This window comes from Exophiala aquamarina (assembly GCF_000709125.1).
Source record: "Exophiala aquamarina CBS 119918 chromosome Unknown aczIA-supercont1.2, whole genome shotgun sequence".
Taxonomy (NCBI): Eukaryota; Fungi; Ascomycota; class Eurotiomycetes; order Chaetothyriales; family Herpotrichiellaceae; genus Exophiala; species Exophiala aquamarina.
In genome coordinates, this window is record NW_013550586.1 from 1,994,791 (window position 1) to 2,022,536 (window position 27,746).

The 27,746-nt window shown below is 51.0% G+C and overlaps 7 protein-coding genes across 7 annotated transcripts; 4 read left to right on the top strand and 3 right to left on the bottom strand.

Annotated features, from left to right (window-relative positions):
• Positions 1-185: 185 nt before the first annotated feature.
• Positions 186-3,757, top strand: A1O9_02541 (uncharacterized protein; the record flags this gene model as incomplete). Its single annotated transcript, XM_013408113.1, has 3 exons — positions 186-1,257; positions 1,313-1,566; positions 1,622-3,757. The coding sequence occupies 3 exons, from the start codon at positions 186-188 to the stop codon at positions 3,755-3,757; spliced, it is 3,462 nt and encodes a 1,153-aa protein (XP_013263567.1).
• A 1,163-nt stretch (positions 3,758-4,920) lies between these two features.
• A1O9_02542 (uncharacterized protein) lies at positions 4,921-5,739 on the bottom strand (the record flags this gene model as incomplete). The annotated part of the gene is made up of 1 exon (XM_013408114.1): positions 4,921-5,739. The coding sequence occupies one exon, from the start codon at positions 5,737-5,739 to the stop codon at positions 4,921-4,923; it is 819 nt and encodes a 272-aa protein (XP_013263568.1).
• Positions 5,740-7,864: 2,125 nt separating this feature from the next.
• Positions 7,865-9,745, bottom strand: A1O9_02543 (uncharacterized protein; the record flags this gene model as incomplete). The annotated part of the gene is made up of 2 exons (XM_013408115.1): positions 7,865-8,278; positions 8,330-9,745. 2 exons carry the CDS (start codon positions 9,743-9,745, stop codon positions 7,865-7,867), a joined length of 1,830 nt encoding a protein of 609 aa, XP_013263569.1.
• A 1,836-nt stretch (positions 9,746-11,581) lies between these two features.
• A1O9_02544 (phosphoglucomutase) lies at positions 11,582-13,358 on the top strand (the record flags this gene model as incomplete). The annotated part of the gene is made up of 3 exons (XM_013408116.1): positions 11,582-11,622; positions 11,680-11,990; positions 12,049-13,358. The coding sequence occupies 3 exons, from the start codon at positions 11,582-11,584 to the stop codon at positions 13,356-13,358; spliced, it is 1,662 nt and encodes a 553-aa protein (XP_013263570.1).
• A 1,844-nt stretch (positions 13,359-15,202) lies between these two features.
• Positions 15,203-16,445, top strand: A1O9_02545 (uncharacterized protein; the record flags this gene model as incomplete). The annotated part of the gene is made up of 3 exons (XM_013408117.1): positions 15,203-15,452; positions 15,507-15,599; positions 15,691-16,445. 3 exons carry the CDS (start codon positions 15,203-15,205, stop codon positions 16,443-16,445), a joined length of 1,098 nt encoding a protein of 365 aa, XP_013263571.1.
• A 1,014-nt stretch (positions 16,446-17,459) lies between these two features.
• A1O9_02546 (uncharacterized protein) lies at positions 17,460-18,983 on the bottom strand (the record flags this gene model as incomplete). Its single annotated transcript, XM_013408118.1, has 1 exon — positions 17,460-18,983. The coding sequence occupies one exon, from the start codon at positions 18,981-18,983 to the stop codon at positions 17,460-17,462; it is 1,524 nt and encodes a 507-aa protein (XP_013263572.1).
• A 6,380-nt stretch (positions 18,984-25,363) lies between these two features.
• Positions 25,364-26,667, top strand: A1O9_02547 (RAN protein kinase; the record flags this gene model as incomplete). Its single annotated transcript, XM_013408119.1, has 2 exons — positions 25,364-25,952; positions 26,012-26,667. The coding sequence occupies 2 exons, from the start codon at positions 25,364-25,366 to the stop codon at positions 26,665-26,667; spliced, it is 1,245 nt and encodes a 414-aa protein (XP_013263573.1).
• Positions 26,668-27,746: the final 1,079 nt, after the last annotated feature.

Below are 27,746 nucleotides of genomic sequence, written 5' to 3' on the forward strand. Positions count from 1 at the left end.
CGTATGCGTCTCCGTACAAGCTGCATTTCCGGCTTCTATCGCTCACCCGGCTCTCTTGCCCCACGATGTAACGACTGCAGGTGCAATGTCCTCTGGAACGGTCAATTGCCTCAGACTCTATCCCATTTTCAACAAACAACTCACCCATCCTTCCCTCCCGCTCTGGCGGTTTCTCTTTAACCAAGATGCCTTCTAAGAAGAAGGGGACCCCGGTCACCAATGCTGCAAAACCTCAGGCTCTCCCTCTTACCCACGACTCCTCCAAGAATGGCGATACCACCGAATCTGCTGCGGAACTTCCACAGCCTCAAATAAACCGCAAGAAGCAGAAGAGACGGCAGAAGGAGGCTGCCAAACGAGCTGCCGAGAACGACATCCCTTCATCGAACGGACAGCAGCAGAACGGTATCCTTCCTCCCATCAAACAAGGTCGAGGCCCTGTCAAGGGTTATTTTACCGAGGAGCCCGATTATATCGAACCTCAAGATCCTTCAACATACCCCGAGCTTGGAAGCCCAGAAGAAGCCTTCTACAGCGGTGATGATGACCCAGCTTATGCTCCCCATGACGAGTCCCTGCATGACAGCTCATGGCTACATACAAGCAAACGGAAGAAGTCCAAAAACAAAAAGAACCACCTGGATGACTCAAATCCCATCTCAAGAACATCAACCGCCTTGTCCCGTTCCAACATTCCTCCCATGTCCAATGCCGCCATTCGCGCTTCTCATAAACTGTCAAATGACCAGATCTGGAATACTTCTACTCAGGCTGAGCGAGAGAATATTAAGCAATTTTGGCTGGAATTGGGCGAGGACGAGCGGCGGTCGTTGGTCAAAGTGGAGAAGGAAGCCGTACTGCGAAAGATGAAAGAACAGCAAAAACACTCTTGTAGTTGTTCGGTATGTGGACGTAAGCGGACCGCGATCGAGGAAGAACTTGAAGTCCTCTACGATGCATATTACGAGGAACTCGAACAGTTTGCGAATCACAACGGCGATATTTCGAACGCTCCCCAACTAATGGCTCCCGCTCGGACACCATTCAGACGAGTCGCTCAACCCATGGCAGGCTCCTACCCTTCCCGGGGAAGAGTACATGAGGTTGATGAGGATGAGGATGACCTTGAGGACGACGACGAATATGACGATGACGATGACGAACCTTACAGCGACGAAGAAGGCGACTTTGACGGTCATGGTCTACCTCCAGGTCCACCCGATTTCTTCCAGTTTGGGAATAGCTTGACGGTCAAGGGTCAGAGGACATATCTTTTTACTATGAAGAATGTTCAGGCTAACTGGTAATCTAGATGGCATTCTTACTGTGGCAGACGATCTGTTAAAGAACGACGGCAAGCACTTCATAGATATGATGGAACAGTTGGCTGAGAGGCGAATGCAACGTGAGGAAGACATTCGCTACCCTTCCTCTGCATATGCTCATCGTGATATTCATCAAGGTCACAATCATCCTCCTATAGACGATGATGACGATGATTATGACGACGAAGACGATGAGGAGTACGATAGCCAGGAGGAGGACGATTTCGAGGGCGACGAAATGGTACATCTTCCTTCTACCTTTGCCCATATAAACGGCCTTGCTAATGCTTCACAAGGACTCCATGACCGAAGAACAGCGAATGGAAGAAGGTCGACGGATGTTCCAGATATTTGCCGCTCGGATGTTTGAACAACGTGTTCTAACGGCATATCGAGAAAAAGTTGCCGCCGAACGTCAAAAGAAATTACTCGAAGAACTGGACGAAGAGTCTCGACTTGACATCCAGCGAGAAGCAAAGAAAGCCCGTGAGGCTGCCAAGAAAAAGGAGAAAAAGCGACTCCAGAAGCAGGCCAAAGATGAAGAAAAGGCTAAGAAGGATGCTGAGAAGCTTGCTCAAGAAGAGTCTATTCGGAAACTTGAAGAAAAGCGGGCAGAAGAGCAGCGTCGACGTAAGGAGGAGCAGAGAAAGAAGCGCGAAGCCGAGAAGAAAGCTGCCGAGGAAGACAGACTGAGGAAAGAGGCAGAAAAGCACCGAAAGCAGCAAGAACAGCGCGAGCGACAAGCCGAAGTCGAAAGAAAACAGCGTGAAGCGAAAGAACGGGATCGCCTAAAACGAGAGGAAGCCAAGAAGAAAGAACGTGATGAACGAGAAGCAAAAGAAACAGAGGCTAGAGAACGAAAAGCCAAGGACGACAAAGAGAAGAAAACCAAAGAAGACCAAGCCAGAAAGGAAGCATCTGTGAGGACCGAGAAGGAAAGCAAAAACCATGTTGGTCAACATCTGCCTCAAAAGCACCAACCAGTGGCACTTCCACCTGGTCTACATCCTGCTCCTAAGCCTTCAAACGTTCAGTCTCCTCATTTCCAAATTGCAACACCTGTTGTCCCTCCCAAAGTTCCGACACCCGGTCGAAATCGGCAGACTTCTCAACCCGGACATCAATCACACGGCTCTTCCCCACGATCTCAGAAGGCGAGCACGGAAATTTCGAGGAGTTCCGCTTCACCTGCAACTGTATCAATGCCTCAGACTCCTGGACCTCCGCAAACGACAAAGACACATGGTCACCCACCTGTCTTGCACCATCCTCAACCGTCAGCCCCTAGGTCTCCTCTTAACAATCATGGCCGCGGTCAGTATCCATTTAACATGAATGGCCTTCCTGGCCTGGGTGTCAATGGAGCTCCTATGGGACCTGGCATGATGCCAAACATGATGCCACCCATGCCCATGTACCAAGGTCCACCTCTGGGGAACCAGCAGAGGTTTGCACCAAATGGAATGCAATATCCGCCAGGGTTTCCGCGACCATATCAAGGACACCAGATACCATTTGTGCCTCCCGGCCCAGGTCAAGTCCCAGGGATCCCGAATCCACAGCCAGTCTCAAAACCACCGCCACATTCGCGACAACCATCTGGCGATGCTACAGGTCAACCAGCACCTATCGCCCGACCTGGACCTATTGCTCGACCCTCAAGTACCACTCCTGATAAGCAAAAACATCAACAAAAATCACCGGATGCAGAGCTCGACCAGCTAACTACCCAACTTGGAAGTAAGGCACTCTTGGACGATTCAGATGAGCCTTTCCTAGGGGCTCCTGATGGGCGCATGACCCTTCCTGCTCTTGGTCCACCGGGATCCTCGAGAATGCCTTTTGCAAGCGGGTTTGGAGAACCTAAACAAGAAGCCTTTGGCTTGGGCACTCCTGGCTGGGGCGGTTTCAACCCTGTTGTACCGGCGGCGGGAAATTGGGGACCTCCTCCAAATGCGCGTGCGAACGCCGGCTGGTCACAACCGCCCTTTGGAGCTATTGGTAGCGGACCCCAGCCAATGTCAAGGCCCCACCTTCCACGGCCGGTATCCGTCAGACTCATGCTAGTTCAGGCTTGTCGTCAACTATCCAGTATGCCTGGAGGAAGTCCGGACGGCTATCACCCTGTGCAAAGTGTTGTTCGCCAAGTCAATTCCATCAAAGATCCTAGCGAAGCGGTTGTGTCGATGGAGGAGATGTTGGGCATTTGCGACACGGAAGGCAATTCCCAGAATGGTGGTGGCTCCTTTGAGGTAATAATCGACAAAACGAGGGGACATGTCCTCAAATTTGTCGAGGAGGCATCCAATCAGCCGAGGAATAGCGTTGGCGAGATTCGAAGTCCCAACCTAGGACATAGTCAACATGTTCAAACTAGTCCTTTTGGTGGTATCGGGCAAAACAGCTTTGGGCCTCCTGGGAGGAGCTTTTAGTGGTCGACTCCTCCAAGAACAAGGGCAAAAGCTGAGAACCAGGTCGACGATCGACTTCTTGAGATGTTTGTACTCCACCGTCGAAGCAGATCAACGAGGTGACCTGATGATCAAGGTTACTAGATGCATTCGTGGCTGTATGGATGCTTCCCGTTGACTTGGCAGGGTATTGTTACACCTCGTCTGGCACTGCGAAAAGGGCGGGCATCTCATTTCATGGTGTTTAACTCTGCCCTGCCCTTACACACTTTAATAGCGTATTGTTGCTACTGGGGAGTGAATTCTATGCACTCTCACTCCATCTGTTCCTGTTTGCTCAGTCTTATGGAATTGGGAAGATTCACGGCATGCCTCTCGGGTCCGTCATGCCATGCGATTAAGGATTAGGGGGCAAAGGGATTCGGCATCACATCCTGCTCCGACTGCATTTTTTAGTTTTCTGTGCACTTGGAAACTAGGATTTTTTTCCCTCACATATCACACCTCCCTACCTTCCCCACCCATTGATATCGCTCATCAAGCTACCGAATTCAAATTAATCAAGGCATTTTCTAGGTCCTGTAATTTGGGTTTTTCACCTGTGTTTCTATTTCTCTCTGTTGTTCTCTTCCGAGCCAGTTCCTTGAATGAAACGAACGAATCTATTTGTTGTGCTTGCACTTCCCTCATAAGTACATATATGCATGTTGCTCTTTAAACCCCCCCCCTTTTGTTTTTAAGAAACCACAAGATAAGATCCGAACTGATTCTCCTCCTCCTTCATCTTCTCTCTCTTTCTCTCTCCCCTTGTCAGTCCCGGGTGGCTTGTTATACCATCCATATATATTCAGATCACCGCCCGAGCCTGACTTGGCGAGTAAGTCTCAGTCTCCTCCGCAAAGTAAAGTAGATCTATTTCCAAATGAAAGAGGACTGGACTGACTAGTCTAGCGCTGTGAATCTGGGAGAGTGAACGAACGTAAGACTATCTAGGGATGGCTGGGCTTCCTTCGTAACCACCATTCCATCGCTGTTATGCAGCTTCTGTACGCAGATACATCTGATCTCCGCCATTTGAGCGGGGTTGTCGGCGTTGTAGCTGACTCGTGATGTTGTTGAGAGGCTTGATTTGTCAGCCGGCCAGCCAGCCAGAAAGTCGGTCAGATATCTGTGACTGGTCACTTTTAGGGCACATCGGTGCGAAAGCCGTCGGCAGCGTCGTTGTCCCAGCTTTTGGTGGTGGTGGAGGTAGCGTTGCCACTGTCACCGCCGGCGTTAAAAAGTTGATGCATGCGCTGTAGCGTTTCCTGGTCTTGCTTTGGCTCTGTTTGGAAAGAGATTGGCGGCATGCTTGTGCTGCTGGCTCCGTAAGTGTTGTTGTTGTAGTTATGACTATCGTTGTAGGACTTTCCAAACCCATTCTCGTGAGTCGAGAAGGGCACAGACGTCAGTGCCGGCGTTGGAAGACTGCCTGGGTTCCCCAGGGTCTTGAGCAACGTCATGTAGAAGCGGGCCTCGTCGATGCTCTCCAGCACATCCTCGCGCGCACTGTGGCGCAGTTGCTTGACGGGCGCGGCGGCCAGGACTTCAGGTGGCGCCCAGCGCCGCAGCATCTCCTTCGTCGCGCTGACGTCGAATAGTCGGTAGTGCAGGTGCGCCAGGATCGCGTCCCACGGGGGAACCATCAGGAAGGCCCGGTCTGCGTGGATTGAATTCCCCGCTAGGAGCGCCGTCTGTGGTGTTGGGATGTATGTTTTGATGTACTGGAGTATTTGCGCCGCGGCGAGAGTCGGTGTCGTTGAGGTGTTTGGGTTGAGGCATAGAGTTGTGAGCCCCGTCGATGTGTGTGTTTTGGTGCACCACTCTGACATGCTTGCGAGTTGTGCTTCACTGTGATTGATGCACAGTGTTAGACCTTCGGGTTCCAGCGGTGTGAGGTCGGATGTGGTGAGGAGAACGGAGATGCTAAGGATTGTGTCGGTTCGGGAGTCCAGACCGGTCATCTGTGCGTGGCGGAGAGATAGAATTAGCTTTTTCCTGATTTTGGTGAGATAAGGGGCCCTGAAATGGAAGTCTGCAAGAGAGGTTTTCCATCTCAGCGAAGCATAGACAAAGTGATAGAGTGGTGGAGGAATGGAGGAATGAACGGAGCTCCAGCCAGTGCCGCATTTTCCAAGCCTTCTCCTAGGCTGCATTGGCCGTCCATGCCGTCCATGCCATGGATTGAACGGGACATTCATCAAGAGGAACAAGAACCCAGCCCAAGCCACAGGTTCATTTCTGAGCCCGAACCCTAGACTTGCCAGAAGCACAACCGGCCTATTGGCAATTGATGCACTGCAGCACTATTGTAACATGGTCCAAGACAAAGAGAGAATTACAATTATGTTTTCCCTCCTCCATCCCAAGTTAGGCCAGTGAAAAAAGTCTAAAACCCTCCCGGGGGATCCGTGCCCTGATATCGAAGCAGAAAAAGATGAAATGAAATGAGCAATGTACAAAGAAAATCATCCACTTACCTCACAGTCAATCCAAACGAGAGGATCAGTCGATCTCGTCAAAGCCATGGTCTCTTTCTTTCTTTAAAAGAGCAATTGATCCTCCTCTTCTGAAGCTTGCCGGCTCTTGCCTCACTCGCTTTCAGAGCGAGAGTCCAGAAAATGGGCCCGTTTACCTGTGCGGTGTCAAGGAGACCGGGCCGCGTTGAGTAGAGATGTATTTGATATTGTTGAGTCGAGGGGTGAATAAGTTTGAACCCGTGATCCGTGAGCCAAGACGTCGAGCAGAACAGGACATCAATTGAACACGCGCTGGAAGCTTTCCCACAGCAGTGTCGTATTTCGCCGTTTCCGCCAGTTGCTATGCTAGTAGTATAGGACGAGCATCGCCCTCATTGAGGCCCCTAGCAGAATAACACTGGCAGAGAATATTTGGCAGCGATCGGCGCGCTCCTTTTTCGCCTCAATGCTTTAAGCAAAGGATCTGCGTCTCGCGTTTCTCTAGCTTGGTTCAGACGTCATCCACCCAAACTGAGAAATTAGAAAGGTATTCGTCTTCAATTTCTCGACTCCTGGCAACATCAGATGTGATTCTCCTCTCAAAGGAAGGACAAGAAACGTAAGGTTTTAAACCCTCGGTATGCCAAATGACGATGAGGGGTCCTTTGTATTGAAGCGAGCGATGAGAGTCATGGGACAATGCGGTGCGGCCGATGACGATATACCACGGGAAAAGGGAGAAGACACAGCCATCATCGTCGTTGAGTGCCGGCGAATCGGACGGCGTGTGGCGCTTCCCATAGTGGCGAGTCGCGGTCCGGGTGCCAAGGATCTGGAAACTTTACATGCTTACTCTCGGTAAGTACGAGAAGTACAGTGTAGGTACTTCACTTTCGTGGTACTTGTAAAGTGTCGAGATAACATGAGGCTGATGTGTGAGAGGCTTCAATTGTCATGGTAAGGTGGGAAATGCACACTGATGGCTGGAGAAGTTTAGATGTTTTTCTTTTGAATCGATCAATCGACTGTTTTCTACACTCCGGTGATCCCGAAGTACAGGCAATCCCATGCATAGATGGCTTTCCTAGCAGCCTCCATAAAGAAGAAGTTGGTGAGAATTTGGTGAGTAGTGGTACAATGACCAACCAAGAACACGAAGCGGATTGTTTCAGCCGCTAGGAAGAAGACTAGACTATGTGCCAACCTGTTTCACAACAATTCCATCTTTCTTCACCAAGTCATGTATGCCTCTCGCTCCTCGATCCTATCATGCTTGACGCGAGGTGAACGCTCCTTCCTATGCCCCTGTTTTGGCAGAGCCTGTCTCGTTTCATACCCCCTTGCTCAACAAACGAAAAGTCTTTGTAATATTTAGATACGCCTAGCGGGTGAAGAGGAAATTTCCTTCCGACGAAGAGCCACCTTGGCCTTTGTTGCATGGGAGTTGATTGCTCCGGAGATTGCAGAGAACATGAATGTTTAGAGTCTTTCTGATGTCATGCTGAAGGTCATCCTGGTTCAAAAAAGGTCCAATTCTTAGGAAGTCCGGTATTGGATGTCTTGCAACCACCGATTGTTGGGGTTTCGGCCAAACAGCCACCAAGCGGAAAGTCCTACCCATGAGCTCTGATCATAGTTCGTCGTCATCTTGAACGGGGTCCTTCACCAAAGCACCACCAAACTGGAGCCCGGAGGGATTTGTCGTGGGTGATGACGACTGCGGTTGTCCAGAACCAAGCACTTCGCCAATTGTGCTAGACGATGCTGACAAACCAGTGCCTAGTCGTCTCTTGATATCCTCGTCGAATTCCGCAACGGATGCCCGCTGACGCTTCATCGGACTCCCAACCATAAAGCTCTCCTCTTCTTTTTTGGTGTCCAAACTCGTTCCAAGGGCTGATGAATTGAATCCAGATGGGGAAGTCCCCAGCTCGTCTCCGACTTTGGGCGTCGAGGCGGCTGAAGGGCTTCCAGACTTTGAAGTCTTACGTGCCTCGGTCACACCATTACTATTCAGCGGCTCGGCAGAATGTTGCCGTTTGAGCTGATGATATCTTAGCCCGTGCCGGAATTTCAACGGCGATGGATCTCTTACCTTCATTTTACGGATCCCCTCCGCCACTTGGCCTGTACGTTCAGCATCTTCAGGAGACAGCATGCCAGACTCCTTTTTGATGTCCGCATCGTTGATGTCTTCCATCTTGCCAATAATGCCGGTATCCTCATCGCTTTCACTTTCCATTTCGTCGTCACTACTCCGCTTATTCTTCCGCGTCTGCCGTGTTTCTACGTCCCGGAATTTCGAGAATCCAGCACCACCCTCTTTCTTGAGAGGACCAAGCTTTGGGATATCTGCGACTATACTGCGTCTCTTGGTGGTGGCGGCCGCTTTATCTGCCTTGGCGCCTGGGAGAATGCCCATCTTTTGAAGCTGGCGCTCTCCACGATACAGGAAAGTGAAGACCGCATATGGTTTGTCCGTTGGATCAATACCAGTGACAGTCTGGGTTGAGATGGTTTTGGGGTCCAACGTCTTTGGTTTTGCGAAGCTAGTGGTGTGGTCAACGTCGGCGCGACCTGTACCGTCACCATTCTTAGTAGCTCCTTCCTTGCTATCCGAGTCTTCATCGTCATCATGTGCATCAAATTGAGGAGAATATTCTCCCCGCTTGATTTCACCAGATGCTAACACCCGGAAAAGAGCAACCTTGATCTGGCCGGCGGTTTCTGGAATGGGGTCATCGTCGTCATCAGAGGATCCAGTGTCGCTCAAAGAACCTTCTTGGTCGGACACATCTTGGAGATCGCCGTCTTCGCCATACCTCATCATGCTTTTTCTCCTCCGGGTGGCGTTTGAACTGCCATTTGTTTCATCGTCGCTGACAACCACATCCTTCCTCTTTCGTCTTCTCTTCTCCAATTTTTGTCGTCGTCTTTCGATGGTTGCGGCTGCATCCTTACCATCAAGGTCAAGGCCATTCAACCATCGCTCAAGGCCAACTTCACGAAACAAGAATTCTCTCTCTGCAAGCCCGCCACCCTCTTTTTCGGGAACGCTGACCCACCGAGAGTTGACCCACGTTTCTTCACCCTTCCGTAATAGAGTAGCCACTTCCTCTTTGGCCCTGCCATCGAAGTAGATATATGCGGCAATGGTCTCATTTGGAGAGGTTGTCAAAGGGACATAAGGACCGATTGTGCCGGGAGATTTGGCAATGTCACTTGTGTGACCTGGAAGTCCTCCAACAAGCTTAGGTTTCGGATTGGGTCGTTCCGGAGTACTTTTGGGTGTCGAGTAGGGTACTTCTTGGTTAGGGGTGAGCAGAGTGATGGAAATGGCAAATGTAGATTGTTCAGGCTTGCCAGTGACAGAGTCGGCAGGTATCCGCGCAGGAGGGACAGGGATATATGTGCTGATTCGAGACAGGCGGGATGTTCTCTGTACCGAGTGTTCTGGTAAAGGCCCATTTGGGGTGTGTATGCTCACAGCAAGGCCCTTGAAGCAAGGCATGGCGAAGGGGAAAGAAAGGATTGAATCGGTAGATGAGTCTTTAGATCTCCGCTGTCTGCGCAGGGCAGAGGCGGCGGAGAGGGGATTCCGGAAGGAAATCCAGCAGAGAGACTTGTTAGGTACTTAGAGATTCTTCCTCTTGCTAATCTTCAGGGGCTCGATCCTGAAGGCATCCAAATGAAGTGAGAATAAAAATTCGGGTGAAGTGAAGTCGGGGTTGTTAGGAAGGATTGTCTACTCCGCAGGTCGGGCGGAGACGGTGAGCTGTCCGGGTTGCCAGTTGGGCAGGATTGAGGATGGGGGACCAGAAATAAAGCAAAGCCTGTAAGGCGAGGAGAGGATGCCGTGCAAATGTCAGAGAGAATTTGAATGCCGTAGCCGCAGTCAATAGATCGTGTGCAAATGGAAATTCGTGGGTGTTGCTCGTCCTGGTACAGAAACCAATCCACGAGGCAGACGCAGAGACACTGGCAATGCAAGTGCAGCTGCCAAGCGAGGTTGACCGTAGCTAGGCCGTTTTCAGACAAGGCTGTCACTAACTGCTTTCTGCCTGACCTCGAAGCTTCAAGGCTGAACCCGGGGAAATTCATCCTTGTTCGAGCACAGGCCCCTGAAACTTTGTATCGGCAGCCGCATCTTCAAGTACCAGACAGCTAATTCGTCGCAAACCTATCCAGATGGCGAGAAATCCAACTGTCTGATGACGAGACATGTTTACTTCAGAAGGTAAAACACTGACTTGCGGAAAGCTATGCACGGCAAATAGATTACCAGCCTTTTGACAAATTGTGAGGTGACACTGTTGCTTTCCTGATTGCTTGCTGGGGCCATGAGAGCCGATGTTTTTCATCATGGCTAGTATCAACGTGCTAAGTCTGACATGGCAAGCATTGTCTTGTTGTAACACGAAACATCGACGACAAAGAGTCAAAGAAAGCATCAGGCATGAGCAGCAACGGCTACGCCAGAAGACTGCAGTTGATCCCACGCTTTCTGCTACTAGACTATTGGGAAAACTGTACTCCTTCAGGTCTATATGTGCATAAAAAGTAAGTGGTGGCTGGTTGGTTCCAGTGTCACAAGGCTGGATTTGAGCATTGCTCAGACACACGCACAGATCAGAGCTCGCTCCATGACAGAGGTTGTGGTCTCAGCCCAATCAGGATGTCGTTTCTGAGGTTCGTGCTCATGAAGAATGCCAGGGTCATATTGATATGCAGCGACAGCGATTTAATTGGCGATACTGGATTAGTGTATCACATAGGATGGACAGCCATAATTATCTCGGCTCTTCCAACTGTGTCTGCGAAGGCACACTGGCCCCCAGACTGTATCCGTACCTACCTCGGCAGGTAGCTAGGAACTATGCGGAAGTTAGTATATACAAAGAGCAGCAAGTGTGGTGTGAGCCCCTTTTTTTTTTTTGCTTTGGACCCCAGAGGAAATCCCGGATTAATTTCTGTTGAGGTTTCTCCGTTCCAGCCAATGAGCGTGTCCGTTTTCGCCGGGAAGTGACACCCTGCGGAAGGAGCAGGTGGAAATACAGTGGCAATGACGTTGTTGTTGGGTGGCTCCTGCCCCAGAAAGTCGGATGGCATTCAATCATTTTGGCACCTGCCACGCCCACGCCGACGCACCTGCCCCGCGGTCGATGCTGTATTTCTCGCACTTCAATTGAGGGGGATCTTCTCACAGAGATTTTCTTTGCGGGCACCCTCCTTGCAATAAAAGCTTCAAAGGTCTTGACTTGAGGCCCTTGCCCTCTTCCACTTCAATCTATCCCACCCTGTCCTCAGATCGACCCTGTTTATACCCAAGGACTACCACATAACCACCATGTCTAGAGAAGTTCAATTTAAGTCTTTCGCCGACCAGAAGTATGTCTCAGTAGCTTGCCAGGCCTTTGCTTCTATGTGCTAACCAAACATTCACAGGCCTGGCACATCAGGTCTTCGCAAGAAGGTCACTGTCTTCCAACAGGAACACTATAGCGAGTCCTTTATCACCTCCATTCTCCTTTCCATTCCCGAAGGCGTTGAGGGCTCGTTCCTCGTCATTGGTGGTGACGGCCGATACTGGAACCCAGAGGTGGTCCAACTGATTGCAAAGATTGGTGCTGCATATGGCGTCAAGAAACTGCTCATCGGACAAAACGGTATTCTGAGCACACCTGCTGCAAGCCATGTCATTCGCATTCGGAAGGCAACTGGTGGTATCCTCCTCACCGCAAGTCACAACCCAGGCGGTAAGTTCTCTATGCACACATCGTTCCCCAAGCGAGCCTCAGCTAATCTGAAAACCAGGCCCCAAGGCCGACTTTGGGATGAAATACAATCTGTCCAATGGAGCCCCCGCCCCAGAATCTGTGACCAACAAGATCTTTGAAAAATCCAAGACCCTCACTTCGTACAAACTTGCAGACATTCCTGAAGTAGACATTCACACAATCGGCACAAAGAAGTATGGTGCTCTGGAGGTCGAGATCATTGATTCTGTTTCCGATTATGTCACCATGTTGAAAGACATCTTCGACTTCAATATGATCCGCTCTTTCTTCAAATCCCAACCTGATTTCAAAGTTCTCTTCGACGGATTATCTGGTGTCACGGGTCCGTACGGCAAGGCCATCTTCCAAGGTGAGCTCGGATTGTCAGAGTCGAGCACACAGAATTGCGAGCCAAGCCCAGACTTCAACGGCGGTCACCCTGATCCCAATCTTACCTATGCTCATTCATTGGTTGAACGAGTCGACCGAGAAGGGATTCATTTTGGTGCAGCATCTGATGGAGATGGTGATCGAAACATGATCTATGGCAAGAATGCTTTTGTTTCGCCTGGTGATTCGTTGGCCATCATCGCCCACTATGCCAAGCAATACATTCCATACTTCCAAAAGCAGGGCGTGTACGGTCTTGCACGATCATTCCCCACCTCGGCGGCGCTGGACCTCGTTGCCAAGAAGCAAGGCTTGAACTGTTACGTCGTGCCCACTGGATGGAAATTCTTTTGCTCTCTATTCGACACTGACAAAATGTCGATCTGCGGTGAAGAATCCTTTGGTACAGGCTCCAACCATATCCGAGAAAAGGATGGTTTGTGGGCTGTGACCGCATGGCTCAACATCATCGCTGGCGTTGGGAGAGACACTGGCAAGCTCCCGTCCATTGCCGAGATTCAGAAGCAATTTTGGCACGAATACGGGCGTGTATACTTTACCCGATACGATTATGAGGATGTCAGCAGTGATGGAGCTACCGAAATGGTCAAATCCCTCAAGGAGAAGATCGCCGACAAGAACACTGTGGGATCGGAGATTCAGGGTCGCAAGATCACGGAAGCTGACGACTTCTCGTATACCGACCTTGACGGGTCAGTGTCGAAGAACCAAGGTATCTATTTCATCTTTGACGACGGAACGCGGATCGTGGTGCGCTTGTCTGGAACTGGAAGCAGTGGAGCTACAATCCGGCTGTATGTTGAGAGACTAGAGGAAGACAAGAGCAAGCTTGGTGACGATACGCAAACCTATTTGCAAGGACCTGTCAGCCTGGCGACGGAGTTGTTGCAGCTGCAGAAATTTATTGGCAGAACCGAGCCTGATGTCAAGACTTGAGCGAGTCACTCTTGGTGAATGGTGATTGATAGCAGCAACATTGAGCGAATGAAGACAATGCAAGAAGCAAGTTGAGCGAACCCCAGACACCAATAGTTGTACCAAAGTATCCAATGGGCAGTGAAATGAAATATGATGCCAGTCCTAGTGAAATTGGAATGGCTCAACAGATGGTCACATCCAAGGAGGACGAGCCTCAGGAGCTGACGAAGCCTGTCAAGCGTCAAGAATGGTTCACGACCCGGAGCTTCAAGCATCGGCAATCGAGGCCAAGACCGAAGAATCTTTAGCGCGGTCGATCATGGAGATGGTCGTTCAACTCTAGCATTTTGCATGTTTGAGATAGGATGAGGTGCCACACTAGGCGTAATCAGACGTCCGCAGCACTCGTCCCCTTGAGCTTGTCAGGGGTGAAAAATGGACTGCGGTATGAGGATGCTACACACATGTGATGATCGAGGTAGATATGTTACGCTGTCCTGCCCAGCCCCACAGGATGAAGTGCTCGGGCCCGATCGAGTCCAGCATGTACACAGTGTATAACCTTCATTGATAAGCAGAAAGCTGAGCCAGCTGAAGCCAAGCCCGGCCCTCTTGGATTTGTGCACCGTGTAACACCGGAACAGGGTCAGGAAGAGGTGGGGTGTTATTTCGGAGCGATGTAGTGACACAGCCTCGCGCTAGGGCACAGAGTTGTCCAATGAATCTGGGGCGTCCTAATTGGTGGGCGTGGCACTGAGCAACTCTATATCCAGTAGGTGACTCTGTGACATGCTTGATATGAGATCTACACAGTCGTCAGTACGTACCCGTGCTGTTGACTGTATGTGCTCTCCATACACGGGGTTCGAGGGAGGGATAAGGAGCACATGGTGGAGATTGCCGAGCCTTGGCATAAGTGAAAGCTTGGCATCAGAGAACGATCCGGAGCGGAGCCTTTGGCGATGTTTTCGTTGCTTCACTCCTTCCCTTCCTCCCTTTCCTCTGGCTTATCAAAGTCCTCGGTATTGACGACATCCTTACCTGTGTTTTGGGCTACTCGATCATACCGGACGTCTGATCCCAGAAGTGAAACTCTCAACTTGGTGAGGTATCCACAGTCCGACACTTCCCGTTGCGTACACCCCCAGCCAGGTTTGGCAAGAGGATCAGACAGGCTTTGATGCTTGACGCAGCCACCCTTCTTGACCTGTACCTTTCTCTGTAACATCACCGTCTTGATTCGGGTTGGGACCACTGTTCATTGGGCTACTCAGGTCCGAATACAGCGTCCCTGTCTTGTTTTGGGTTGGGGGGGTTTGGCTTTGAGAACGCCTGACGAGTACCTTCTCCATCTCTGTCGATGGGTCTTATTCGTGACGAGGCCTGGCATGATACGCATTCTGGTGCTATCAGGCTATGCACATGCCCAGCGGATTGGATTGGAATACACAGCCTACCATCCCCTTCTCGTCTCTCCCATCTTGTTCAATGTCACACAGTTGAGGTGAACTTTGTGATCGGGACCTGTGGGTCATGTATCATCTCATCTCTGCACTTCATTTCACCGCTGAGAGCGATAGCAGAGCTCCTCCCATGCGCCTTACTCCCCCCACTATTTGTATAATCTACGGAATGTGGTGAGGCAAGGTGAGGGCGATGTCGTTAAGTACTGATAGGTGGGTATATCTCTGCTGTCTTGGGCGACTGATTCTATTCCACAGTTTCACCTGCCTTGCTGTTGCTTTCCGACAGACAGTTCTCACTTGTTGTGATTATAGTAGCGTTTGTCGTCCTGGTCGTGACATTGGTCCATTACTCCGTTTGGGTCCCTCCGCTCACTGTCTTTTCTTTTTCAGCCCATCATGCCCAAGTGTGATTTATCCTCCGCTGAGAAGGGCGAGACAGACAGTCCACTCCACCGGGTTGAGTCGTCCCTCACTCTCACCAATTCCACCCTTCCCACGCCTCAGTCATCGCGAGACTCAAGTAGAGAAAGAAGAAAGCGATCCAGATCCAGATCAAGTATGACGGTAAGAATTGACCTATCGGGAACACTATCAATGAGGGTGAGGACTCAGAGCTACCTGTATGATGATTTCGATTGCTCTTACAGTAAGCCAGCTGCATCTCCATTTGCGTCAAGCTGCCACTAATGAGACCAAACAGTGAGCCTCATTATCATCATCTGCTTCTTCATCTCTGGGTTGATCGACAGCGTGGCTTTCAACTCATGGAACTGCTTCGTCCAGATGCAGACCGGTCAGTGATAGTCAGCCTCAAGATCTCGCAACCCTCCCGTCCCTCATCTCATATTCTATTATGACTAACATCTTGATTCAACTTCCAACAGGCAACACTGTCTTCGCTGCTCTGGGCCTAGGAGGCCAACCGCAAGCCAGCCACGACCAACAATACTACAAATCCCTGACCTCCATCGCAGCCTTCTGCCTGGGCACGCTCTTCTTCAGCGCCCTGCACCGCTACCCAACCGGCCTCTCCCAACAACCCACGTCCCGGCGCCGACTCATCTTCCTCACCTCCTTCCTCGTGCAAACAATCTTCATCACCATCGCCGCCGTGCTGGTCACCGAATCACTGGTCTCCAACCACCCCTTCGAAACTGGAACCTTCTCGTCCGGCAGCGTCAAGAACCCCGCCAAAATACCCAACTTCCTGGATCTCTGCCCCGTGGCGATTCTCGCCTTCCAGGCCGCAGGCCAAGTCACCCTCTCCAGACTGCTGGCTATGCTCGACCTGCCCACCATCGTGCTCAGCACGCTGTACCACGACTTCACCGCTGACTTATACTCGCTGCGCGTGTCCTGGCGGCAAAGGACCAGCCTGCGGAATTTCTTCCTGGGGCCGCAGAGGCGCCAGGCCACGAGGCTCGCGTCGATTGTCTCGCTGTTCGCGGGGGGCATCATCGGTGGTGAGACATACAAGTCCCGCGCGGGCATGGCCGGAGCCCTGTGGATTGCTGCGTTCCTGAAGCTGGCGGTCACGATTGCTTGGCTTTTCTGGCGGACGCAGAAGAGCGGTGGTCATGATGACGGCGAGCAGCACGACCACGGCGAGCGCACGCCGCAGCCGTCTCTGCCACGCTGATTCTTCCGCCTGACCGCCATTATCGATCGAATCGCACCAAGCCAAGCCAACGCTCGGCCGGCTCGCTCGCTTCTCGGGCGACGCCTTGGTGGAGACAGAGCATCTCAAACCTCGATCGATACTACGCCTCCTCCCAACATAGTCACTCCAGCAACTACTGAAAGTCCACTTGATACGGCATAAACGAGATGTAGCACTAAGGTTATCACCAGCACGACTGGTGCGGAACGGAATGAAAAACGAATCTAACGACAGGACATCTGACGAAGACGACAACGACAGCGACGGCAATCGGCAATCGGCAATAGGCAATGCGACGGGGCGTGGTGACGGCCCGAGAACATAGAGCGGAACCGGGATAGACGTGAGAGTAAAACGGGCGTTATGCACGAGCTAGCTAAGAGTCCGGTCCATAGACATCACAGATGGCGTGTGGCGTTATGTTATGCAAGGGCTGATTGACAACGCACAATCAGATTTATAGAGATAGAACGAGCTAGAGAGATAGACATTGTCTGTTGTTTGAGCTCCGGAGCGAGCCTGCCTCTAGTGGAGTATCTCTAGTGGAGTATGGGGCGCTGATAGACTACACCCCCGTGAGCTGCAATTAATCGGAGGAAACGGACACGACACGAGACATTCTCACCTATAGCAGGCAAATTAGGTAGGCATACAGGCAAGAAGCCATGGTTGATCTTGAAAATGCCTCAAGCGTACTTGTACTTTGCACTTGAATATTCGCTCAAGGCGGCGGTGGAGATAGACCGTAGAGTAGTATCATCTCCATGATTGCTCGGTGTAAAAGTCAGATGGCCTCCTCTCTCCCACGGGAGGATCTGATCTACTTGCGTGAACTACTCAAATGAAAGGTGATTGGGGCAATGTTGAGGCTCGTTGCTTCAAGAAACACTCGCTTGTAGTGTTACTTTTCCCTTTCACCTCGTGGGACCCATTCCACTCACCGCATATTCACACTCCACCAGACTCAAGCATCAACAACGTCGCTTTTCCAGATTATGTTCCAAACACACTTCCGCTGCCGTTCGCCGTCTTCCCATCCGGACTCTTGAACAACTTCCCGCCCTTCCACACATGTGTCACATTCTTCGGGTCCTTGAAAACATTCATATCATCCAGCGGATTCTCACTCAGTGCGATCAGATCAGCATCATAGCCAACCTCAATGCGTCCACTCTTGGGTGCCATGCCCAACCCACCAAGCACATCTGGCGCATTGGCTGTCGCCGCCTCGATAGCTTCCAGGGGTGTCATGCCCCCATCAGAAACTGCGTAGCTCAGCTCGCCCCCGCTGTTCCCCAGCGCAAGCGGGTGAGTCGTCGGTGCAGAGATGCCTAGGTCCGTCCCCAATGCAATCTTCAGCCCGGATTTCACAGCGAGCTGATACGCGGCTTTGTGATGTTTGGCTGTCTCAACCATCTTGCGGTAGGACTCTGGTGACATGAGCTCTGGGTGGTCAATCCCAAGCTTCACGATTGTACGTGTCGGAACATAGATGGCGTTGTTTTTCTTGAATACATCAATGCATTCAGAGTCCATATAAGTACCGTGCTCAATACTTTTACACCCTGCGCGGAGCGCTGCGAGGATTCCGTTCTTGCCGTGGCAGTGGGCGGCGACGACGCGGCCAGCACGGTTGGCCTCGTCAACGATCACTTTAAGCTCGGCGTCGGAGAATTGCTGGCGAAGGGGGTCATCGGCGATGCTGAGCACACCTCCCGATGCAAAGACCTTAATGCACGAGGCGCCGCGCCGGATGAGTAAGCGGACCGCACGCCGACACTCGTCCTCGCCGTCAGCGAGGAGTAAAGGCCCGTACGCCGGGTTGAAGCCGTTGGCTTGTGTGTCACGGACGCCAAGGCATGAGGCGACGAACCCTGATGGCATGTCGAAGACGTCTCCATGCCCGGATGTCTGAGAGATGGCTGCCCCAGCAGAGTAGATGTTGGGTCCTATCAGGCTGCCTTCGGCGATGGCTTTGGAGATCTCGATCGCGTACCCACCTAGATCTCGCACAGAGGTGAAGCCACTCATAAGAATGTCGTGTACGTTGCGCGCGATCCTGGCTCCCGCGAGTGCCGGTGGTGTGGTTGTTAGTAGCTCCGAAAAGTTAAATGAGGTTGCGCCTAGGAGGTGAGTGTGGCAGTCCCAGAGCCCTGGCAGGATGACCGAGACGTTGGTGGTTGGGAGAGACTTGGAGATAGCCTCTGGAAGCGACTTGGTTGATTGGATCGATTGGATCTTTCCGCATTGAAGGATTATCGACATATCCTTCGAAGGCGCTCCGCGCCCGGGAATCAGGAGAGAGGTGTGTATAAGGTGTGCTGTTTGCCCTGCTGGGAGCTCATAATAGAGTGGTAGAAGTGACTGGAACGGTGAAACTTCATCTTGTGAGGTGGTTGAGCTGGTACCAACATGGTCAGTTGTAGTATTGTCGGAGCACTTGTACGGTGTATCGGCAGGAAGTCGGGGTCCTTGAGAACTTGCGTTGCTGGTGGTGGCAACCTTGCGGCGAGTCATCTTGCTGTTCTCTCGATGTCAAGAGCAGTTCGATACGGTGCTTAAATGGTTTGTTTGTAAGTGCCAGTCGTCCCAGCTGTTTGGGGTGGGGGTGTGGGTTGATGTCTCAGATGTAGGGAATTTTATTTAGCTTGGCCAAATGAAAGAGATATCACAGAATGCTTTCAAGACAAGCAATAAGACGTATAAGCACCAGCGGCCTGTGAAAGGCTCTCAAAGAATTCGAGAGATGATATGCGCTCTTCCGTCGATCGTCTCTACTCACGGTGTTGAAATACAACCGCGGCTAGACGAGCGTACTGAAGAGTGGCCGAAACGATGATTGCTGCGGGGCAAATGTACAAGATGCGCTCACTCATATTAGGTCAGGCTCTTTGGTGGAGATTCTTTCGAATTTGTGATCTCGTCCACCTCGTCAGGATTCAAATTCAGTCTGTGAACCTCGAGTTTTTTTCAATCAATGGAGGGAGGTGGAACTGCGGACGGTGAAGAGGTGGAGCAAATCACCGGATAGGGAAGGAGGATGGCTAGGTGGTGAGGCAGCTGATTCGCTAGTATCGAACGTCATCGGGAAGAGGGGTGGCCTTTCCTCGCGCCCAAAGGGAAATTTTCTTAGTCAGCAGGAGTATCTACGTAAGGTATAGGTGGTACGCACCTCGTAGGCATGCTGGAATTGGAGAGCAGGGGACTAACATTTAATTGTAAGAAGCTGAGCTTGAACTCTGTTTATTATCACAACCATCATTGTGGATATAGTGGCAAGTGGTTTATTGATCGTGGACTACACGACGACCTCGAGACGTTTTAGCATTTATTTGCCATTCGAGAATCACTTATCTAGGCTCACTGGATAGGTCATTGAAGTGGAAATATTCATTCTGGGCCATACTTTGACGGTAGGTAAACGCCCGTGTCGAAAACCCAAGCAATATCATTTAGATGGAGGTGAAATCGAGAACAAGGCATTGCTCCTTAAGGTGTCTTTGCAAGGATTATGTGCAAATACAGCTCTCATAACATCGTCCTGTCACTGAAACACACCTCATAGATGATGCACTAACGTACGAACGGCTGACGGACTTCAAAGACAGGCACTTGGTGGTCTCGAACAGCAGAAATCGGACTGTTTAGGCCACTCATTAAGCAGTCGTTTGTAATCATCCCGCCTGTCTGCAGAGTGCTCGAGAACACGTATATCCTCAACAATAGGCTTAGCTAACATGTGGTTGAGGCTAGCTGGATATCAGGTAGGATGGACAAATTTGGCCTACCGCGAATTGAACTTGGCTAGGGGAAAAGGTTCATGAGGCTGTGGCCATGCGCATCGATCATTCAATCGAACCAGAATCGCGTTGAGAGGTCATATGCTCGCGATGCAGCTAGACTGGTAGCCTTGTTGCTACCGATGGGTGCAATGGGCTTGATTGGGTTGGCACCATGTATGGAGCTGGGAGAAATACAGAGGTTATGGGTGCAAAGGCGATGAGTATAACATCACCACATCTGCTGTCCTTAGAGGATGCCCTTCTGTCTCTAGATTCGAAAGATCAGCAGGATGACCACTATTTCGCTCGACGACGTCTTATCTCGCTGGAATGCCGAGACCATGATGTTTAGGAGGGGTATATATGCGAAGTCGCCTGTGGCTGCGGCTCTCATGACTGTCTGCCACGATAATTGTGTAAACGAGCAAAAACAGTTTTGTCATGAGTCGGTGTCCTGGCCGTGGTGCATGAAACCATTGACGAGCGTGTCTGTCTGTGCTTCAAGTCAGGAGATCAAGGACAGAGCTGTTTGAACACGTCGCCTCCGGGAGAGAAAGAAAAGTCCTAACAGGAGATGTTGCATCAATGCGAGCTCCACGACAACACTTCCCTTCTCGATCCTGAAGCACTGCTGGGTGGGACTTGGATCTCCGTTGCACCTCTGAAGGTAATTTTTAGGCATGACTTGAACAAAGAATTCAAACGGAAGCTGCAACCGATTGCGATGAGCAAGATTTGGGATTTCATCCTTGGCGATGTTGCAGAAACCATGCATTTGGACCGTCATCTGGGAAACACCAATAATCTGGGTATGAGATGGATGTACAAGCGCCGGTTTATCGAGCGCACGGCCTCGTCTCATAACAGTGGAACACGCCTGTGGGTAATTGGCAAGATGTGAACAGTTTCAGCGAAGTTCCAGAGCCACAAATAGTCACCAAGTGAAGCCAAACATATAGCGTCTCGGACACCCCTGGTTGGTTAGGTTAGTTGACTCCAGGCAATGATCGGTGGGCTGCACGTGACTTTGTGACAAGAGGTCTGACACGTGATTCGAGACAAATAGTCCAGGCGTGGTGAGACAAACTGAGTAGCAAATGCCCCGGTAATGTTCCGCAACCCGTTAGCACTTGCCTGCTGCCAAATTTTCGGTGGGAACAGCTTGGAGTCATCGGAAGTACGAGTAGTACGGAGCACTACAGACCCTACTACCGTACCTCATGCCATGATCCTAGGAGATGGTGTTCCGATACCACTTGAGTACCATACCACGATCGCTTGAGAAAACCACATTTGTGGCACCATCAGCGAAAAATGCACTGTTCTCCAACAGAGATTTGTTGCGTTTCTCATGTGCAAAAGCATCCCACCTCGAAGCGTCTCTAACGCCACAGCGACGTTGTCCTTGACGCAACTAAACGAGCATGGTGTGGACTTGAACTCGCTCAAACCCATGCAATACATCGGGTACAAATGTATTTTGCCACCTGTTCCCTGATGCTCTTGCTTGAGAGTGCCCAATGACAATGGATTCTATCGTTCTTCCCCGATTCAAAATCTTGACGCAGGGTAGAGGTTTTAAGTTTGTATCTGTGCAAGAGATAATAAGAATGGTGGTTTATCGGGGAATGCTTTACACATCGGCGATTGTTGACACGGAGTAATTCCAAACGATAAGCACTGGGATTGGATTGATCTTCGATACCGGTCGATCGAGGGCTCGGACGGCAGCTTATCACCCGGTGATCTTGGTGATCTTTCTCTATGTGGCGAGGGCTAATGAATGGCCAAGTGTCGGTCGCAGGTGATGGGTGACAGAAGAGACTTCAGACTCTACTTCCACTTGGGAGAAAGGTGCATGATCGGGGTGTCTTGGGCATGGTGGTAGGCATGGTCCTCACAAAGATCCCCGCGATCCCGCGAGGGATAACCACGGGTAGAGAATAGTGAATCAACAACTAACTGGAGTCCACTTAAGAATCTGGCCAACGCTATCAGGAGTTGTCTCAAAAATATCCATGACCTCAAGGAGATATTGACGTAATGACAATGCTATTCGTCTACGGCAAAGTACTATCTTCCTAGTGCTCTATACTGGAGAGTAGATCCGCCGTAGCTGCACAGCGCACGTGACATGACCAATCCTCGCCACTTGATTTATTGTGAAGGCAAAATGCTTGGCGAAAAGGTTGGGCATTGCTTGAACAGCAAAAGTCGGTTGCAGATCTCTGAGGCTGGATTCACCTGTGTACGATTTCATCAACTTGGGTTAGTGATCTCGTGATTGCTGCAAGAATACCCGTACTAATGGTTTGCATCGCCATTCAGCTCCTTGGATGCAGGCTCTGGTGTCACCAAGGCAACTTGGCAGTTCGCCGCCCACCGTGGACCCTAACGCCTCCCTATTGATCTCGCCACCTCGATTGTGAGTCGTCGGCCAACATGACCCAAGAGTTGGAAGGCAGGGGAAGGCAGGTCGGCACACTACTTTACAGTAGTACTCGTACTGAGGGCATTTCAACGCGCAAGAGAAGCGTCCTCGCCTCCTACATGCCGCCTTCCGATGTATTCTCCTACGTAATCTTGTGTCACTCATACGGTGTCTTGCCCGACCAATTTTTCATGAGAGGTTGTGTCACTGGGCCCGAAAATCCCTGCCACAGAGCGGCGCTCACCCCCTGGGTCGTACAGATCCTGACCACACTTTGCCTGAGCACCAAAGCTTTAGAGTCATGCAACAAGCCTTGTGAACATGGTTATCAATGGCGATCCTGAGACACGCGATGAACCCTCCATTGTTGAGTGTCCACTTAGAGCCACCATGCGTGCATTGATCAATTTCGGCAAGCCCTCATGGCTCCTGCGCTACGTTCCAACTATTTGCGCTTATTGGTTGTGGAAGTCACTCCTGATCTTCCATTCGCGTGCTCAAAGCAGGTCACATGGAGGAGAAGCAAGCAGACAACATTTTTGAAGACAATCTCAATTGCAGGTCTTAGCGATGAAACAAGTTCCGCCCGCAAGCATCTAATTATTTGTGGCGAATCAGGGCAAGTCGGAGGACCAATAAATCCTCCAAGCCACACGAGAGTCGGCAGCCGACGATTCCGCCGAGGCTGGCATTGGGTTGGGCTGGGCTGTTACATAGTCAGAGACGGGGAGGCAAATTTGCTGCAGAGTCAGTTCAGCATCGCCTCTCCCATGACTTAGCAGCCAGGGAGGCCAGACCCTCAGTGCTGAAGACACGATCTCTATCCTCGCCTCAACCACCTAGTCTTGGTGGCTGGAGACTTACACTGGGGGCGTAACAAGGGCTAACCTTGAGAATAGTAGGGCCAGAGGACGGCAGTGTGATGAGGTTAACTCCAGGAACGGCCTGCTGTAGCGCTGACCACACACTGCAGTACGGAGTACGCTGGGAATCCCCATCATACGGAATAGCCATGACCTTCTCATAGGCGAGACAATCTTAGCATCCTCATGGCGATAAAACGGTCGGATATCACAGACCCATTTGAGGACAATTGGGCATTGATTCATGAGAAGGCACTGGGAGTCTGCAGGACTCATTTGGAGTGGCTATGCGTTCCTTCCAGTCATTGGCTGCTGTCCTTGATTGGGTCCTAAGGTCGCTTTGAGCGAACTTGTATTGTCATCAGCAGAGTGAGGGGTGCGTATTTCTCAGTCTGGGCCGCAGTCAAGGTGTCCGTCTTGCCTCGCCTAGCCTGTCTGCACGTTACCCATGTCTGCTTTCGAAACACGAGCGAATAACAATCAGTAGCTCAGCAGCACCAGGACGACTAATTCCACCAGTGCGGAGATGCGAGGCGCAAAAAGCAACACGATCAAAGGCAACTCACCGACCAGGCCACTCCCCGACCCTGCCGAAGATCGATCAGTTGTGGTAGTCTCATCTCTGCTGCTGTCTGTGCTGGCGTCAGAGAAATCCAATCATTTCGATTGTGTTCTCCAGAGATTATCTATCAGCTTTTCCAGAGACATGACCAGGCCAGGCCAACAATGTGCCCACAGAAGCATCCTCTTATAGAGTATCTACAAACGAAGAAGGGCATTCAGTAAGACTGCCCGGGTTGGGCGGCGGCGAAGTCCAACACCAGGATGGATGATTGGATGACTTAAACTTGGAAACTCACGATAACATGATCGTCGTGGATTCCAATTTCTCCTAGTTCGAGCAGCCTGCCAGCATCTGGCCAAAAGCCTGCAGTTGGGCAGCGCGCCCAATGGTGAGTCAGGAGGGCTAACTGCTGGAGCGCTCGTTCGTACAGGAGGGAAGGCGAACTAACAGGCTACTGGCTGGGTCCTAGCGCCTGGCGTTCGGTCTCACAAGGAATGTTCATCACTGGTGACAGAAAATGCGCCCAGCCACTGGGTGATCCGACCATGTTGCAACTGGCCAGAGCATGCAACCCACCCGCCTTAATGCTGCCAGACTTGTGCCCGCCTCGTCTTGCTCCCTCCAAGTCCGTCTAAACCAAAACCGCTCATGGCCGACTCGTCATCTAGCGTCAGACCACGGCCCAGGGTTTACGAACCCTCTTGACCTTTGACGCATCTGGGTGGGCCATTAGCTTTGATGGCGTTCTATTCGCAGCTCTCCTCGACCAGGTTCGAACATCGTTACGCCCCACTCACATGGATGACATGGGTCCTTGACGGTCCGTGCGTTTTCGACCATCTTTCATACCTTGCCTTGTTCAGTTGAAACTACCGTCATACCCTAAAGGGACAGTATGCTGCCTCTCTATACTTACTTCGAAATCCCCCCATCACCAGTAAGACCATCATCTAATCCGCCCATACAAACACCTCTTCACCTCACCTCTTGTCTTCATATCTATCTTGTTTAGTATTCCACCTCGAGTCCCTCCTTACAACCTCGAATCACCCAAACCCGACTACACTCCAGGATCTATTGGACCAAATACTTCCAAAGGAAGCCGCGGACTATTTTCTTGAATTCCTCTACCTTTTTCTCACATACAGTCGCTGGATCTTTGGACCCATGTTTTGAGTGGTCTCCTGTCTTGTTGGTCTTTGTCGACTACTCCTTTTCCTTGAGCAAGTACTCCGTACTTTTGGTCTCTACCAAGAATGCTTCTAACCCCCCCACCGTCTCCTCAACTGACGACTTGTCTTTCACCTGAAGACAGAATTGGGTGTGTGTTAGCTGGACGACTTGAACTTGTCTCTATCCTTGGAATCGGCGCTTACGGAGTGGTTTACCAAGCCATCGACATCCTCACAAACATTCCATATGCTGTGAAGGCTTTGCCCAAAGCTGGACTGGATCCAAGACAACGTCGATTCCAAAAACGGGAGATCGCCCTTCACCATCAAGCAAGCCAACATCCTAACGTGGTCTCACTGTTGCGCATCTTGGACAGCCCGGATTGCACCTACGTCGTGATTGAATTTTGTCCCGAAGGCGACTTGTTCTCCAATATCACCGAGCAGGGCCGTTTCGTGGGCGATGATCAATTGGCCAAGCATGCCTTCTTGCAATTGTTGGATGCCGTCCAGTACTGCCATTCCATTGGGATCTACCACCGTGACTTGAAGCCCGAGAACATCCTCGTCACCAATCATGGTTCCACCGTCAAATTGGCCGATTTTGGACTCGCTACACAAGACTGCATCACATCTGACTTCGGATGTGGCTCGACATTCTACATGTCTCCAGGTATGTCAACCCCCAATATCTTGCACTATGAAACGTTCGGATTCTAATATCTTGAACAGAATGTCAACAACCGCCAACAAGACCGTATGCTCGTTACGCTGCTGCACCAAACGATGTCTGGAGTCTTGGCGTTATCCTGGTTAACTTGACCTGTGGCCGTAACCCGTGGAAGAAAGCCTCGCCTGAGGATTCCACGTTCCGTGCGTTCTTGAAGGATCCCAAGTTCTTGAGCTCGATTTTACCCATCTCTGCCGAGTTGAACATGATCTTGCGACGCATCTTCGAATGTGACCCTCAGAAGAGAATCTCCCTCCAGGAGCTCCGGGAAGCCATCATCAACTGTCCCAGGTTGACCATGAGTGCCTATAGTACTCTCCCGCCATCGCCTCCTCAGTCCCCCAGCTATTATGTGGATTCCATGGACTGTGCCAACATGGCTCTGCCTCCTTCTCCCCCGGCTTCTCCTTCCCCCCACCAGCCATTCCAATGTCAACCCTCGGAGTACTCCTTGTTTGATCCTTCTTCAAAACAAGGTTCTTCTTGCTCTACACTTTCCACGGATTCCGGTTACGAGTCTGAGTCTTCATATGCAGACGCCGGGCATCGTTTGCATGCGCCTATTTTCAACTTCTACGGCAACGTTATTCCTTTGAACGATCACGAAAAGCCATACTATTCACCACCTAGTTTTGTTCCCACTGTTGCCGCATATTAATCTTTGGCACTGTCTTATACATACGTTGCGGCCAGTCCTGGTCTGACGCCTTCACGACGTCACGGGTGCTATACGAATTTTCGTTTTTCTTGTTTCCGGATACCCAGGCGGTCTACGATATATCATTTTTAGTACTGGACCTGATCTCGAGAGTTGTCCCTGTTTGTGTTCCAAAAAGCTTCGTGAGAAGATCTTGTTTGTCTGCAGAGGAAGGAAGCATTGTGCTTGGAGTCCATTTTTTTCTAGATTGGGAGGAGATGTTGTGGTGCCGGCCCAAGCGTCGTCGCATCGGATTAAACGAAAAACGGAAGAAAAAGGCGCGACCATCGAATTTGTTGCTTTCATCCTTGTCCCTCGAACCAAGTGCTGGCTAGAGACGACATCTACGATGACCTGGATATGGAGAGGATTTTTGACGGTTTTGATTCCAGTTACCTACTAACTTGTACACCGAACGGACTTCTACTATTCCCGTTGGCCAAGGTTCCCCCTAGGGCAAAACAGTCTCAGGAGGTTCCCCCCTAGGCCTTTCGCGATTACACTTGAGCGCTATTAGTTTGAACAACACAATCCCACCAGAGTCACTTGACGCTGTCGGTTCATGTACATAGTTTGAATGCGAAGTGGATCTCGAAGAAACCCCTTTTTTTTTTGTTTTACTTCCGAAGAGTGATATGTTCGTCGTCAGCTGTATCATGTAGACCCAGTGTCTCATCACGTGACCTCAGAGGGGCCTGAGACGGTCGTTTTCGCTGACAAGTCGAATGATCTGCCAGCGGGAAGAGTGTTCCAGAAACCAATAGGCATGCCATTCACAGGACAGTAGAAGAGGGGCATGTGGGTGGCAGATCTCGTGGTCGCCCTCGATGCCATTCTATTCCTGATGACATTTCTCTCCCCTCCTCTGCCTCCTTGTCCCATCTTCGGCCCCCGGCTGTGCCGCATGTCCATGGGCCTACTGCAAGCCTCCAGGTTCCAAGAAGGCTTCCAGCCCTCAAATCTGTTGACAGCGCATGCGTCAGCCATCCTCCTTCGTGGGAATGCATTGGCTGCCTTGCTTGCCTTCTTTCTGCTGCCCC